This window comes from Balearica regulorum, chromosome 1 (assembly GCF_011004875.1).
Source record: "Balearica regulorum gibbericeps isolate bBalReg1 chromosome 1, bBalReg1.pri, whole genome shotgun sequence".
In the NCBI taxonomy this organism is placed as follows: domain Eukaryota; kingdom Metazoa; phylum Chordata; class Aves; order Gruiformes; family Gruidae; genus Balearica; species Balearica regulorum.
The window spans coordinates 44,473,810-44,490,356 of NC_046184.1; the positions used below are offsets into that span (position 1 = coordinate 44,473,810).

Below are 16,547 nucleotides of genomic sequence, written 5' to 3' on the forward strand. Positions count from 1 at the left end.
GTTCTGAGTTATCCAGTTCACTGCATGTTTTCATGATTACTGAAACCAATGGAAAAGAAGTTTTCATCTCTAGCGACATGGAAGACAGGAGGTTTATAGCACAGATTGGATTAGGCTGATGATGGAACTGCACCCTGAGATATAATAGAGGCTGCTGAAATGAACAGATGGAGTCACATCTTGGGTTTAAATTAAGACCACAAGATACAGGAAAGGATCTAGGCAAAACCTGACATTTAAACCTAGTAAGTATACTGTGACAGGGTTCAGCCATGATGCAGGGAAGAATGAGGCTCCTTCTCTTGCCAGTTGCTCTTCTCTGTTCCATTCCTACATCATCATCTGCCTTGGTGTCTCTGCAACTCAGTCTTTGGGTGCTGGCAGAGCAATCTTATCTGCACATTTGATAAGTACATTCCTGCTCCGTCTCATCTATGAACACACATATTGAGACGGGGCTCTTTCCAGTAAAAGAAAAGAAAGCACTCTATGCCAGAATACAATATCAGATTTTTTGAAGTGTAAGTCAAAGTTACAATGACCATCCAATCTGGTTTTAAAGCAACATTATTATAGGCTTTTCTCCCAATAGCCATAAAATGCTTACTTCACATATAAGCTGATTTATCAGCCATCAGTACACATGGTGAAAAAAATATCTTCTGTTTTTGAGTAAGCTAGCAGGGACCTGAGTCCCAGGTCGCACGCAGGGACTCAAATACTTCAAGCTCACTCTGTTTCCAGTGACTGTTTCTTCCAGAGGCTCCAGTTCAGTAAGATAATGTCTGCAGCAGACCTTAAGGAAAAATAATTCATTAGATTGAGCCACAACACTCTAGAAATCCAACTCTACATTTTACTGTTGTGCAGAAATATCTTTTTCTCTATGTATGTATATGTGTACGCATGTATATATGCATCACATCACCTTTTCAATCAGGAGCACATGCCCCAAGACAAGAAAGTTGCAGCTGTCTCTTTTGTAACTGCTAGTACAAATGTTCTTGCTATTGTGAGCTAAAATTAGATGCAGCAAGTTTTAATGACAACAACTAGTCAGGCTTCACAATCATGAGGTAATTCACCTGAACTTTTGACTTCTGGACTGGATGTACGACTAAGCTTTCAGAAAAAATATAACTAGATTCCAGTCCCTTTTCACAAGCAGACAGTAAGAACAGATTATTTGCAGTATGGAACTAGAAGCATAGCACAGTGTCAGATGTTTTCAAAGTATAAGTCAGAGTTGCATTCACCTTTTTCAGTTTAAGAATGTCTTATTCCATGTATGTCATTTGTACAAATTATTGACTGTCAGTATATGTAAAATAATAATCCTTCTCTTTTAGGGTAAACTGGCAGGTTTGTGCGGAAACTTTGACAAATATACTTCAAATGATCTGACTACATCAAACAACATGGAGGTGAGAAATGCACAGGTGTTTGGAGACAGCTGGGTATTAGGGCAGGTAAGTCCTGTGTCCAGTGAAAATTTAGAAAAAAAAGGATGATAATTTCAATTAATAAATGAACATGTTATAAGCACATGATGTACAGGGATTTTCTAAACTCATGGTCAGTGCATAAGAGGACATTTTAATTTTTATGTCTGTAGATATGACATGCATTAATAATGTCTTAGATCATAGGAAACATACACTGAATTTAAAAGAAACCAAACAATCTCTTTAGGGAAGAATATATTTTTCCCTGTATAAGCTAATTATCATAGCTGAACCTGAACATTGGGAAAAAAGGTCTGGAAAAGAGTTTCTTTCTGAACATGGAAAAAAAATTGGTGATTTTTTTTTTAGTTGCAGTTTGTAAACAGAACAAACTGACAAAGTAGCAGTGGTTGAAGGGGTGAGACTTAAAAGGCTCAGAACAGCAACAGGCACAACCCAGTATGGAAACTTGGTTTCTGAGGAGAAGGGAAGAGGCTGTAGAGAGTGGATGACCACAACTGTGTTTTTTTAACACAGGAGAATGGGTATTTTATGAATTTGTGCTAAGAAGATGTAAGGTTTTATAGCCTTGTGAACCTCCTGAAAAATCAGTATTTGTAAAGCACTCCCTTAGGATGTTTGTGAGAACCAGTTTTTAATCTGTTCTCTCCTTGACCCACAGCAGGAAATTGAACCAAAATCTCACCTCATGAAAGAATGTGATACCTATTCTGCTTTGGAGTAAAGATTTTGATTCTTCCCTCCCTCAATATCTCCCTTTGGATCTATTTTACTCTACATAAAATGTTTAAATTGTGTAAGCAAGCAAGGCAAATGTGTAGCGTTGGTGGTTATACTGCTCATCTAGAAGGTGATACATAAAGAAATGTGTAAATACTTTGTATGAAGCATATGAATTTTTCTTTTTCAATTTATCAGTTCAGTGGCTGCTTTAAAAAAAGTGTGTAGTGTTTGCATAGCACGTTAACTTCTAGGATGTTATGACCTTTGCTTATGCAGCCCAAACTTGCACTTGCCTTCTTGTAGCCATATATATATATATATATATATTTGTAAAATCTCATGTAATCTTCTGATCTCTGTGGCTTCCAGAACACTCAGAATCTGAGTTCAATATTGACCTCACAGGCAGCCTACACGCAGCCAGACTTGACAGTTCATCTGCCTCTGTAGTAGGCATTAGGGATTTTTTCAGAAAGGACCTTTGGCCTTCGTAGAGACGAATCCTGGTCATCTTTTCTGCAAAATCCAAATACTGTAAAGGAGTATTTGATAGCTGGAGGCTTAGAACCCAACTCTGCTACTGGCAATCGTGCTTGCATTGGCGCTGTGAAGCGTGGGATGCTTCCAGGATTTCTCCCTCCTGGGAGTGGCAGCACGTCCCCCTGTGGCGGTGTCTGAGCATCTGCACAGGAAGGCAGCATAGGTGGGTGACTGCACTGTAGCTGAGGCTGTGTCGGGACACCCCAACACTGCCTACGGGTCCATCATTACGCCCTCCTGGGCTTCCCTGCTGCACCAGGAGAGTATGGTTTTGGATGAACTCATGTTTTCTGAGCCAAGTGTCATTTTGTTATATTTTTTTGTGCGTTTGTTTTCCATCTTAAAGAGAGACTTTAAGAGACGGAGTTCTATCTATCTCAGCCATTTTTTGAGTTATCACGATGATCTTTGACTCTATATTTTTTTATGGGTTGCTCTCTTCCTACTGCTGCTTCTTTATTTGAACTTACAGGGCTGAAGCCATCTGTAGTGTGACTCCATTTAAAGTCAGTGCAAAACTACCAGGGATGGATTTGGACCATGTATTTGTTTGTGATGTTACAGTTGGTTGCTCTGGTAATGATTATAATGTGTCACAAAGAAAACATTTTGTCTTTATGTGCTGAGCAGACAGCAGGAACATTTTAGTACTTCAGAACAAAACACAAAGATTCTTTTTTGTGCAAATGTTTTCAATTATAGCAACAAATCAGGGAAAGGGTAAGATGAAGAAAATAGCATTTAAACTTTCTTTGTGTTTTCTGAGTATACAGGTATTGAATTATACGATACTATAGTGTACCTGAGTCCATGGTAAACAGACTTTCCTGTAAAATCTTTGTGGTGTTTTTGCTTGTTTTTAAGTGCAAGAGCCCAAATGAAACACTAAGACCATGTGAGATACATCAGAGCAAGTTCCCTTATGCCAAAAAGGAATGCTCAATTTTATACAGTGATATTTTTGCACCTTGTCGCAATGTGGTAAGTGTATTAAATATCCAAGATGTGCTTTCATGTAGGAAAATATTAAAATTCCACTAATTAATTTCTTTTTGCCATTCTCCTCTGTCTGAATGCCGTAGAGGATATGGAGTATCCTGCAAGTATCTCTATGTGGGTGGGCTATGTTTGTGCAGAGCTCCTTGCTCCTTTCAAGACTGGAGCCTAAATGTAATAGTGATAACTGGGAGCCATGAGTTAGTAGACTGGATAACCAAGGTTCTGTTCTTTTATTTATATAGATAACTAAATTTTTAAGGCTTTTATATATATTGCAGGATTCTAAAATAAGCATTTGTGTAATGTGCCTACAGCTTATCTCAAATCATTTGATTTTGTTAACTGTCCAGCTCAATATAGAAAGAAATATGAGAGAGAGAGATTTCAGCTTCAGAGCTATCAGTATTTTTAATTAGCTGACAGCTTACCATCTGCTTTTTATCAAGACTCTGAGGTTTGGTGTCCTTGTTTTTCCAATACCTGGCTGAGCCTGGAACTTGAGTAACAAGAATGTCCTTAAGTTCAGTCTCGACAAGATGGGGACAACAATAGCTTGTGTGGGAATGTTTTATTCCATTTTAGTCCACCCCTCATCACTGCAAGACATGTTCTACACATTTTTCCCTATTTCTGATTTTAGCCTCCCAAAGATATTTAGTGATCGAAGGTGCTTCTTTACACCTGTGCAAGCAAGAACCACTACAACATTTCATCTCAGTCTCTTATTTTATTTATGACTATTAATACTAAATGAGATCATTAGATGTCCCAGCTGAACGTCCTGACTTTCAGGATTGAAGTTTGATATCAACATGGTTAGGAATTTGCCTGAGGAGGAGGGTGCAGTAGCTTAACCCAAGAGATTTGTTAATGTTGACTTTAGTTACTATGTGAAGAATTTTTTCAGCATGTGCCTGAGAACATAGTGATGAGTGTATTTTCAAAGTGGAAAGTAATAAATAAAAATGGAACTTTTGAGTTTTTAAGGAGCTGTATTATTACAACTCCTAAAGAAATATGATTTCTCTTGAACATTCATTTTCTATATCTTAACCATGTCGTGATTAAAATTTGCAAACATTATGCCAAAAATTTAGCATAATTATATTAAAAATGCATGTCAGGTGCAATACATGTAATTTAATTAGTAGTCATATTTTCACATACACATATCCATATTGTATGGGACAGCCTGTAAAGCAAACATCTTTCAGGTGTTTTTACAACCTATTCATCAGCATGTCAAAACACAGCTCTTACAAATGTAATGTAAAGTGACCTCCTACCAAGGATATCTGCAGCTGACTGCATGGGTGGGGAAGCGAGTACCAAGGAAAAAAGCCCAAGCAGAGACTGACACTGGGGGAAGGAACAGAAAGTGTAGATGTGAGTTTCAGGACATGCTTGGAGCAGCGCTCTTACAGTTGTTCCTGCTGTGCGGGTGGTGGAGGATCCTACTGTGCATGGAGGCAAGCTCCTGCCCATGGAACAGGCGGCCTCAGAGTTGAGCTGAGGCTGGAAAACCCCGTTTTCAGGGACACAAAATCTTGCATGTCTGGCTGGCAGTGACCAATGGATTGCAGATGCCCAGCTAAGCGCTGAACTCAACGGGGGCTGAAGAGCTTCAACACTCGCAGAAAAAAAAGTCTTCCTCATAACTCCTGAACTCAGCAGGAGTTTTGACCCAAGGCTCCCAGTTTTTCACAACAGCTAGATGCTGCTGACCCATGGAGAGATGCTGTCCTGCAGACACGAGAAAGAGGTTGAGCTCTTTGGAGCCAATCTGTTGTTTGGTGGCCCCTGCAAAGCTGTTACGGCCATTTTCAATGGAGCTAATACTCATGCCCTCACCCCAGTGGTATCCCTGTTTTCAAAATAAGAAAAAGAATGAAAGCAAAATAGCATCTCTCTCCACTGAAGGCAGAAAAAGCAGTCTTCGTATCCCTGCCAGCTTCTAGCAACCGCCAGCTGAGAAGCTGTCTCTGTGTTAGATAAGTGCTCCTTTGTTACTGTGATGGTATTTCTGTAATCTGATGTGCGCCATTTGAGTGCTCTACAACTGAGCTAAACCAGAGTCTAAACTGAAGAAAAGCATTGCTTTAAACATTCCATGTGTTTAGTAAGAACACTGTTTTGGAAATGTTGCTCAACATTACAAAAAAAGATGATTAAACCCCAAGAAATCGTGTATCATCAGGTAAAACCACGAAATAATGTGATAGGGTTTTAGAGTGAGGACATGGGTTTCTGGTCTAATGAAGGTTTGCGGGCAAAGTATATTAAAATCTTGGTAAATGCAAAATGTCACCAGCATGCTCAAGCTTTCTTTCCTTGACCAAAACCTCCTCTACAAATTATTCCTTTAATTACTAGATAATGAGAGCTGCAGCTCTGAATTTGTTGTTGTTCGTGGATGATAGGATGACTATAGATGGCAGTATTTGCCTTATCAAAACAGAACTGCCAGTTTCAATATACTCTCCAGTATCGATGAACAGCAAGTGTGTGGACAGACATACTTGTTAACAGTCACTGATTAAAATTTTCTCTTGGCCTGTAACATAGGTACAAGCTGATCATTCGAAGCATAGTTTTTGTACAGGAATATACTCAAACCTTAGAAAATACCTTATTTTTGTATTAAAATCTTTCAGTCGATCCAGAGGTAGCAGTCCTGATAACAGTGCAACAGGAATTTGTACAGCTCATGCAATTAAGTCACCAGCCCTTTTTTTTTTTCTTCTTTTTTTTCCCCCAGATTGATGTGACTTCTTTTGTCAAAAACTGTCACACAGATACATGCAACTGCAATCTTGGCGGAGACTGTGAGTGCTTGTGTACCAGTATTGCAGCTTATGCCCATAAGTGCTGCCAGCAAGGAGCAGCAATTCACTGGCGATCTCCTTCACTCTGTGGTAGGTACCTGGGCTGGCCTCGCATCGGAGCTCATCTTTGAGGCATCTTTGGCCTTTTGCTGTCCAATAGTACAAATATGACAGAAGCAGGTGGATAATAAATGTACTTCCTTACATTTTTCAAGCTGTCTGTGTGTTAGCTGTTAGTCTTCTACACCCAGATTTGCTGTCTTACTGAAGAGGACCAGCTGTGTTCAGGATGTGCCAGTGGGAAGACTGTTGGAAAGGCACTGGTACACCTGATCTGGGGTATCTCCAGTGTTATGTGTAGAGCTGCAAAGAGATTCAGTCTGTTCTACTTTTCATTGACAGCAAGAAGGGTTCTTGGCTGTAGAATAATTCAAGCTTTAGGTCTGCTGTCCTGGCACATCTATTTAAATACAGCTGAATAAAAGCCTAAGGAAATAAAGTCACTGACTGAAATACATTATGGGAAATGAAATGTCCTCTGAAAAAAGTGAATTTTACATTTTTAGGATGTAGATATGTATAGATTCTGTTGTTACTGTGTAATAATAATGTGCTTGTTTTCTTTTTCTTTTAGCTTATGACTGTGAATATTACAATCAAGGTATGTAGTATTTGATATTACTGTCTTTGATTCATCCTCATGTTTATATACCTTGCTGAATACACTTATTCTTCATGTTTTCTAGCATAGAATCATAGAGTGGTTTAGGTTGGAAGGGACCTCAAAGATCATCTAGTTCCAACCCCCCTGCCATGGGCAGGCACACCCTCCACTAGACCACGTTGCCCAAAGCCTCATCCAACCTGACCTTGAACACTTCCAGGGAGGGGGCCTCCTCAACATCTCTGGGCACCCTGTTCCAGTGTCTCACCACCCCCATAGTAAAGAATTTCTTCCTTATATCTAATCTAAATCTACCCTTGTTCAGCTTAAGGCCATTGCCCCTTGTCCTACCACTACTTTCCCTTGTAAACAGTCCATCTCTTTCCCAAGCCCCCAAGCTTTCTTGTAGGCCCCCTTCAGGTAGTGGAATGCTGCAAGCATACTAGCTAGCTATATGCTAGAAACAAATCTGTACTCCCTGATTCCAAAATGGAATCTATTTTTATAAAGCATTTAGTTGCAGATAATTCCCCACACTGACCACTCTGGAATATGGAAGGCATCTTTGAGGTACTATTCTATCATCTTTTGTCCACTATGATGCTATTTTGAGATATATATTTCTCCTCCTCTCACTTTTTTTGTTTCTCTTTTAAAAACCAAATACCCAAGAGAAACTTGTCTTATATCAGTTCATTCAGACTAACCCTGGAAGAAAATACAGTTTGGTAACTTCTCTCTTTCACAGGTTAGAATGATTGTTTTTTTGTAGTCCTGATTTGGGTATGTGAGTTTAATGAGCAAGTTAGCAAAGCAAGTCCCCATGGGCCTTTCTACTCTATGTCCAGGGACAGCGGTGGCATGGAAACAAACATTGTAGTTGTGAGCAAAACAACACATCTGCCATCTCAGATGAAACACAATACAGTGCACACTGCAAATAAAACCCTTTGGAGCTTGTGCTGAGAAGAATGTCAGCTGCAGCAGCATTGGAGGTTATCTCTTTTCTGTTCTCCTCACTGCCTAGGGTAGGATTGCATAGCCACAATCCCTCAAGCTCACTGGACCTTCAAATCCATTAGAAAGGAGAGGTGACTTGTATGAGCAGCCTGGAGTATTTTATGTCATTTTGTGACATATTCCTTGTCTATTTAATATCATATCATTATACTGACTTTTTCTTCCCTCCTGTTCTGCTATGGATATCTAAAAGATTGTTTTTCTGTGCAATATCTCTATTACCTGAGATTTGTCCTATATAAATGCCAAAGGACAATCCTACATGGGCAAGGAATTCAAATACTGACACATTAGTGTGCATCTTAGAAGGTTATACATGGTTATTACCATTTGAATTTTCACCTCACTGAACTAATTGCCTTTGGCACAGGGAAATTAAAGTCCTTTTCTCCAAAAATGAATGGTGTGGATATAATGTATTTCTGATGATATTGAGTTAAGATTAATTAGAACAATAATTAATGTGGTATTATTTCTAAAAAAAAAAAACCCTCATAAATTTTATGAACATTTGTCACACTATGCAATTATCTTCTAGGTTTTCATTCTGAAAGTCGCTTCCTTTGTTTTATTTTTCCTTCTTTCATTGACATATAAAAGAGATTGCTCTGGTTCAATTAAAAACTCAACTGAATTAATTGATGATCTTTTTCTTTGACTTGGTGTACGTAGTTTTAACATGTTTCTGTTTTTAATGGGTGAAGGTCAGTGGCCCAGCTGTGTTGAATGATCTTAGTAATCCCTAATGTCTTAATAACCTCTTCACATGCAATGTGAAGGTGAATTAATGCACGATGCAGCATATCTTGGCAGTCAGGGAGAAGCTCTAGAAAGATGTTAGCCTGTGCTTCTACTCTAAATTTTAGAACTGGGACCTATTATGTTTTGAAATGGATACATTATAGGATGTTATACACAAATTTCACAAGTGTTGTACTGTAAAGAACAGTTCCTTAGAATGACAGTGGTATTCATTTAACAAACTTAATTCCTGTGGCATCCCGTCTTATATTTGGATAGTGTGCATGTGCTTTGTGGGGAGCAAGATACTGAAAAGGAAGGGAAACTTGACTACATGCAATGATATGAATGTGACTTTTGATATATCTTCTTCAGCAACTTGCATTCTATAATGAGCACCATACAGAGATGTTTTTTTTCTCCTCCAAGGAGTCTGGCCCAGTACAGTAGCAGCATGGAGATGTTGCTAGGTATAGCTGACTTTCCATAATTTATTTGCCATAGGGAATTTTGTCTTATTTAAAAAGTAGTAAGGTGTACTGGTTTTAGCTCGGATAGAGTTAATTTTCTTCATATAGTTAGCATGGTGATATATTTTGGATTTGTGATGAAAACAATGTTGATAACACAACCTTGTTTTAGCTACTGCTTACATAGCGTCAAGGCCTTTCCTGGTTCTCACATCATCCCACCAATGAGTAGGCTGCGGGTGCACAAGATGTTGGGAGGGGACACAGCTGGGACAGCTGACCCCAACTGACCAAAAGGATATTGCAGAACATATGATGTCATGCTCAGCAATAAAAACTTGGAGGGGGGTGTGTCCAAAGTTTGCTGGGGCTGGCATTGCTCTGGATCCAGCTGGGCATCAATTGGCTGGTGGTAAACAATTGGGGGGTTTTTGCATCACTTTTCTTGGTATTGTTTTCCATTGTTTCTTTTTCTTTTATTTTCTTTTTCTTTTCTTGTCTTTCTTTTCTTTTCTTTTTTTTTTTTTTTTAACTTATTAAACTGTCTTTATCTTAACCCATGAGGTTTTTTTCAGTTCTTCCCCTCTGATTCTCTTGGGGGCTAGTGAGCGAGTGGCTGTGTGGTGCTTAGCTGCCTACCAGAGTTAAAGTCAAGGATGGCGTTATGCATGTTTCCACCACCAAGTGCCAGCAAAACACCTTTTGGGACTAGGATGGCTCCTCTGATTCTTTTTGTTCTGCGTGATGTCAAACTGTTGAATCTTTATGGAAACTTTATCAATTACAGCTCACTCCTGCTTTTGCTCAAGTCATAGGCAAAATATCTGTTGATATGTAGGGATAAACATTAAATGATTTAGAATAAAGAGTCTTTACGATAAATTGTCTCGCCACTTCTTTAAAAGTGGTCATTTTGTGGCAAGCTTGTGGGCTTCATGTGCGTATGAGCTCCACCATAGTTTCCAGTAGTTATTTTCATGCTGTTTTCTTGAGAAATTGGTGTTTAACTTCTAGCTGAGCCAAATCTCATTATTATGAGAATTCCTTCCCTCTTGGAAGAGTCGTCTTTGAAAGGAACTGTCTTAGGCTGGGAAAGGGGTTCAGTCTTTTCACTGTGAGGATTAAAAGCTTTCACAAAACTCACACATTTTGTTTATTACTTACAAGGTAAGGTTTTAGAAGTATGCTGCTCTTGGTTCTTTCAGTGGGATATAGTGACAGAGATGAATGCTGTTGTAGCTGGATGTATCCCTGTGAGCCTTTCCAGCCCAGCAGAAATAGCTCCAGGGGTTTGCTGCAGGGCATGGTTAGGCCAGCACCGTTTTGGCAGTGGTACTAGTTGAAGCTGTAGTCACTGTTATATTGGCATGAGCTTTTGAATGATGATGTGGTGAACCAGACTGGAAAAATTAGCTAGTTATTTTTCAGCTGGATCACTTCACTGCTGAAGCACTTAGGATAGCATAATAAATGGGGCAGTAGGGGGGCAGAAGTAAGTGGTTTGTGGGAGAGGATGGAGTAGACAACTGCTTAAGCAATGTTGCTGCCAAAAGTTGAATTACAGCCTTATAATTTGAAATCTGGTTGGTTTTTTTTTTTTTTTTAGAATTGCCTGGTAGATCTTAGAGTAGCTTCAGTGTCTCTTTGGGCAGTAATATTAAAGTTTCTCTGTTGATTTTTCAGAGTATAGAAATAAGGACATGTAAAAGACTAAATACCATAAAAAAGGAGCTCAGATTGCTTTCTTGTACAGGTCATTTTGTGAAGGTAGCTACCCACACCTTTTGTGCTCGCTTTGTATCTGTTGCATTCTGGGCAGCAAGCAAAGATAAGAGAGTACATTGAACAAACAGATACAGACCTACTGCAGCATAATACCTTGAGGCATTGAGCTGTAGTTCCAAATTTATTTGATTTCAGGTATGGTGAAATATTTAAGGTAATATATTATGTCAACTAAGACTTAAGTTTTCTATGTTATGCAAGCAGGATTTTTTTTTTTTTTTCCTATTTGATTTTTCTTCCTTTAGGTCTTGGTGAAGGACCCTATATTTTGGCAAGTTATGGAGAGAATGACACAATTATAGGAGCTAATGTATCCAGTAGAAGGATATTTCCCCTGCCTAGAACTGGAGCATATGGAAATGTATTTTTCAGCTTCATGATAACTCCAGGTCTTTTCAAAGATAAAGATTTATGTAAGTGTTCTCATCAGTTTTGCTAACGGCAATGCATATTTTTCAAACTATATGAATAATTTTTGCTGCATGTTCTACATTTCCTAAAATAGTCTAAATATTTTTAGTTATTGGAGTGAGTATGAAGTGGCCAATTTCAAAACTGAGTGTTCTACTTTTGAGGAGAAATACTGATTTTTTTAAAGTTTTACTAAACAATATTGAAAAACCTTGCTGCCAGCTTTAAAGCTGACTTTTCAAAGATTGTTTTAGAAATGTTGCAAACTAAAAGTGAATAGAAGTTCTCTGTGAAAAAAAATTAATTAGTTTGTATAACTGGAAACTGGAAAATTTTGCACATGTATCTAGCAAGTATCAGCACTGAAGGTGAATGCAAGAAATATTTGTCTCCAGTAAAATCACTTCTGCTTTATCTTTTCTTCTTTATTGTGACTTTTGGTAGACTATAACATGTGCAACTTGGAAAAACCAACCTGCCTCCTGCATTGTTATTGAGTAGCATCTCCATACAATGTAGAAGGAAGTTTCTTAGGTGAATAGCTATTCCTAAGCTCTATTTTTCACTTATCACATACTGATCTGAACTATACAGCCAAAAATAAATGTTTAAATATTTTTCCTTTCTTCACATATATTGGGTTTGTGCCAATTAAGTCAATACAGATTTTGTCATTGCTTTCTCACAAATTTACTTTGTTGAAAAAATCCCAAACTCTCAAGAATCAACATAGAGAAGGGCTGTTTTCACAGTAAAATTTGGAACTATATTCACAACCAGTTGACAATTTTGCAGTGGAAAAATTAAGGGTTTAGATACGATTTTGAAATGAGAAAGTACAAGAAAAATCAGTTCAGTCTTGTACATCTCCAACTGATATAAATTGTAAAAAAATATGCAGTACACAGGTAGTTTTCCTATCTGTGAGGAATGAGATAGTATTCATATAGATTAAAGACACTTCAAGATTTTATTCAAGTTGACAACAAAATGTGAAGTCAGTCTTGTTCTAAGTTTTTAAATTGTCAGAGAATTTTCTTCACTTTTGATTTCTGGCATGGGTAGAGCAAACAGAGGATTGAATCTTCAATTTGGCCACAGGTTTTCTTACTGTATTTCTGGATGTGACCGAATGTAAAAAAAAGCCTGACCTCAAGGTAGAGTCAAGCGTGTTCCTACAATACTTGCGTGATGTAATTTACTAATGAAATTTTGGTATAGCTGAACTGTCAGGCATTTTTCTGAATTTGAGAAAAAACTGTCCCAATTTGAGTAAGTCCCAATTTGAGACTGTTTGTGAATCATTTCAAAGGCTTGTAGCAGCAGGCTGAACGTAGTTTTGATCTAGCTGATTAGCTCTCTGGTGGCTCTTAGACCCTGCATTTCAAACTTTTTTTTGGTGTTACATAAAAGGGAAATATTTTTTGTGAAAAGCAGTTGTTTAAAAGGAGCCAATATGTAGACTGTAATCTCACTTTTAGGTTGTTTTCTGTGAAAATGTTACTATGGTTTTTTTTCTTTTTTCTTTTGTGGAAGCTCTATCTCTTGTTTCCCTTGAATCTGCCGAAAGACCAAACTACTTCCTCTATGTGCACAACAATGAAACCGTTGGCTTGGAACACTGGCAGGCAAGAGCCTCCTTTCGGAGAAGAGCTACCTTCTTCCACCACCAGGGCCTCTGGAGTCCAGGGCTCAGTGCCTTTGAACTTCACAGTAAAAAAGGCTTTTTCATCATTCTCACCTCGTCCGGTGTTAAAGTGGCAAAGTATGATGATTCAGAAGAATTCAAACGTTTGAGTAGCTTTAGTATTGAAGGTAAATATTGCATAATTCCCAGAGATAAGTATGGGGTTTTTTCTGCTTGCCTTCAGAGCGCTTGTCTTTCATCAGCAATAGTAACAAATATTTTTTATCTTATTTTTAATTACTATTCTGTCTTTGTCTTCCATCCTGCCTCCAAATGCTATTATTTTCTAATTTTTGCAGATATGATGATCACTTTATCTTTGAGCTACATTCTCATTATTTTACTCTTTCAGAATGAATGTGGCATGTCACAGAGAGATGCATGTTAATGTCCTATTAGTGAGCTCTAGATATCTATTCTTTTAAATGAATGGGGTAACTGTATTGCTCCTGCAGCCAACAGTATCTTCACTATGTTTAATTGATTTTTAAGTTTATTAAACAGAGTATGTTGTAAAAGTGAGTAGCTGTTTGTATCTTTGAAGCTTCACTGTCTTTTAACTTGATTGAATTTTAAATACTTGAAACTGAAAATGAACAAAATCTCACCTATTTGAAAGTTCTCGAGAATTTCTCTACTTTGTTTTCATTTATTAATTTTTGTGAAAAACCTTAATGTACATTATAGAAAAGACTAGAAATGTATAGTTTATTGACTACACAATCAATAAATAATACCTTTTCTTTTTTTCTCAGAACTTGATGCATCTGTGCCTTACAGAAGGATGTGTGAATGGCGATATGAATCTTGTGCTAATCCTTGTGTTAAAACATGTAGCGATCCTGAAGGACTAGCATGTAAATTCCTTCCTCCGTAAGTCAAATTAAGCTCAGTATTGCTGCTGTGTCGTTTTTTGTAATATGCTTACCATATGCTTTCTGAAAATTACTGCAGCTGCAATAGCCATTCATTTTTACTCGATCTAGATTTCAGTATCACTCATCAGCAACTCTCACAAGTCATGTGAAAACATTTGTAACAAGCCTCTCATTTCCCATGGTATATATTCCTGTTTACATGTGATCTTTCAACACAAGAATAAGAGGGCTTGTATTTAGCCCAGGGGACTAGCTTCTGGTAGTGGTTAAGTAGAAATCTATTAAATTAAATGAAGGCTGTTCCCTTCTATGGATTTATATTCACACCTTAAACCATATTGACATTCCATGATGCTGTAAATGACTACATCTTTCTGGTGTTTATATGACAAGAGATCAAAAATTGTAGGAATACTAAGGGTAGACTACGCCCTCTCCTGTAAGAGGAGGGAACTTTATACTAAGAGATGCTCATCGGCATGAAGCAAGGGATTTCACACTGCTGATGTTATCTTGTTACTTAGTAACAAGATTTCCTGTCTCCACTAATCTCCCTTAGCCATCTATGGAACCACAACAAACTAAAAGGAAAAATGCCTAAAAACTCAAGGCACAAAATGTGGTGGAAAAGAAATGATATTTTGAATTTCAGTCTACCTCCCTAGGCATATGCAGTTTATGATTAGGAATATTACTAATATTTCTAATTTTCTCTGTTGGTATTCTTAGCTTTTTCTATATGGGCACACTGGTTGTTAATGTCATGATTTTCTTATGAAAAATACCCTAAAAATGAAAAAGCAGGGGAACATATGGACTTGTCTGCACTCTTATATGCTGAAAGCGCACAAGAATGAGACTTTCTATGGAGTCGGTCTAAATATTTTAATGTCTCAAATTAACATATCTGGGTAAAACAGCGGTCCTGTAGTGAAGGTCTTCGTCCTGTGGGAATCCTTTCTGCTTAGAGATCTGAACTTCCATCTGGTTGTGGAAGCAGAATGGTCCAAAGCTATCATGTTCATCAGCCTAAGCAAATTGCTTATTAACAATTTAGAAACAGAATTGTGCTATTCAATGTCTTATTGACCTTAAAATGCCTCAAAATGCTGTATTTACCATTACACTGTAAAGTTCTCAGAAATCTGATGGGGAAGACATTCAGATGTTTCATTTTGATGAAATGAAATAATTTAATCAATCACTAGCCCTTGTTCTCCTGGGGGACTTCAACTTACCAGATGTATGGTGGAAATACAATACAGCAGAAAGGAAACTGTCTAAGAGGTTCCTGGAGTGTGTGGAAGATCACTTCCTTACACAGCTGGTGAGTGAGCCAGCTAGTGAAGGTGCCCCACTAGACCTGTTGTTTATGAACAGAGAAGGACTTGTGGGTGATGTGATGGTTGGAGGCCATCTTGGACATAGCGATCATGAAATAATAGAGTTTTTGATTCTTGGAGAAGTAAGAAGGGGGGTCAGCAGAACTGCCACCTTGGACTTCCAGAGGGCAGACTTTGGCCTGTTTAAGATACTGGTTGACAGGGTCCCTTGGGAGGCAGTCCTGAAGGGGAAAGGAGTCGAGGAAGGCTGGACATTCTTCAAGAAGGAAATCTTAAATGTGCAGGAGCAGGCTGTCCCTATGTGCCAAAAGATGACCAGTGGGGAAGACAAGCCTGGCTGAACAGAAAGCTTTGTCTGGAACTCGGGAAAAAAAGGGGAATTTATGACCTTTGGAAGAAGAGGCAAGCAACTCAGGAGGACTACAAGGATGTCATGAGGTTGTGTGGGGAGAAAATTACAAGGGCCAAAGCCCCCTAGAACTTAATCTGGCTACTGCTGTAAAAGACAATAAAAAATGTTTCTACAAATACATTAGCAACAAAAGGAGGACTAAGGAGAATCTCCATCCTTTATTGAATGTGAGGGGGAAGCATAGTGACAAAGGATGAGGAAAAGTCTGAGGTACTTAATGCCTTCTTTGCCTCAGTCTTTAACAGTAAGACCAGTTGTTTTCCAGGTACCCAGCACCCTAAGCTGGAAGACAGGGACAGGGAGCAGAATGAAGCCCCCATAATCCAAGGGGAAATGGTTAGCGACCTCCTACACCATTTAGACACACACAAGTCTATGGGCCCAGTTGGGATCCACCCAAGGGTACTGAGGGAGCTGGCAGAAGTGCTCACCAAGCCACTTTCCATCATTTATCAGCAGTCCTGGATAACCAGGGAGGTCCCACTTGACTGGAAGTTAGCAAATGTGATGCCCGTCTACAAGAAGGGCCAGAAAGAGGATCCAGGGAACTGCAGGCCAGTCAGTCTGACCTCAGTGCTAGGTA

At 38.5% G+C, this 16,547-nt stretch overlaps 1 protein-coding gene across 1 annotated transcript in view; it reads left to right on the forward strand.

Annotated features, from left to right (window-relative positions):
* Window positions 1–16,547, forward strand: part of OTOGL (otogelin like) — a 102,244-nt gene that overhangs the window by 51,248 nt on the left and 34,449 nt on the right. Inside the window, exons 28-34 of the mRNA XM_075742845.1 lie at window positions 1,350–1,469; window positions 3,594–3,710; window positions 6,487–6,643; window positions 7,188–7,214; window positions 11,479–11,646; window positions 13,181–13,459; window positions 14,087–14,204. Of these exons, the coding sequence (XP_075598960.1) occupies window positions 1,350–1,469; window positions 3,594–3,710; window positions 6,487–6,643; window positions 7,188–7,214; window positions 11,479–11,646; window positions 13,181–13,459; window positions 14,087–14,204 (986 nt within the window). The remainder of the gene's footprint in view (window positions 1–1,349; window positions 1,470–3,593; window positions 3,711–6,486; window positions 6,644–7,187; window positions 7,215–11,478; window positions 11,647–13,180; window positions 13,460–14,086; window positions 14,205–16,547) is intronic.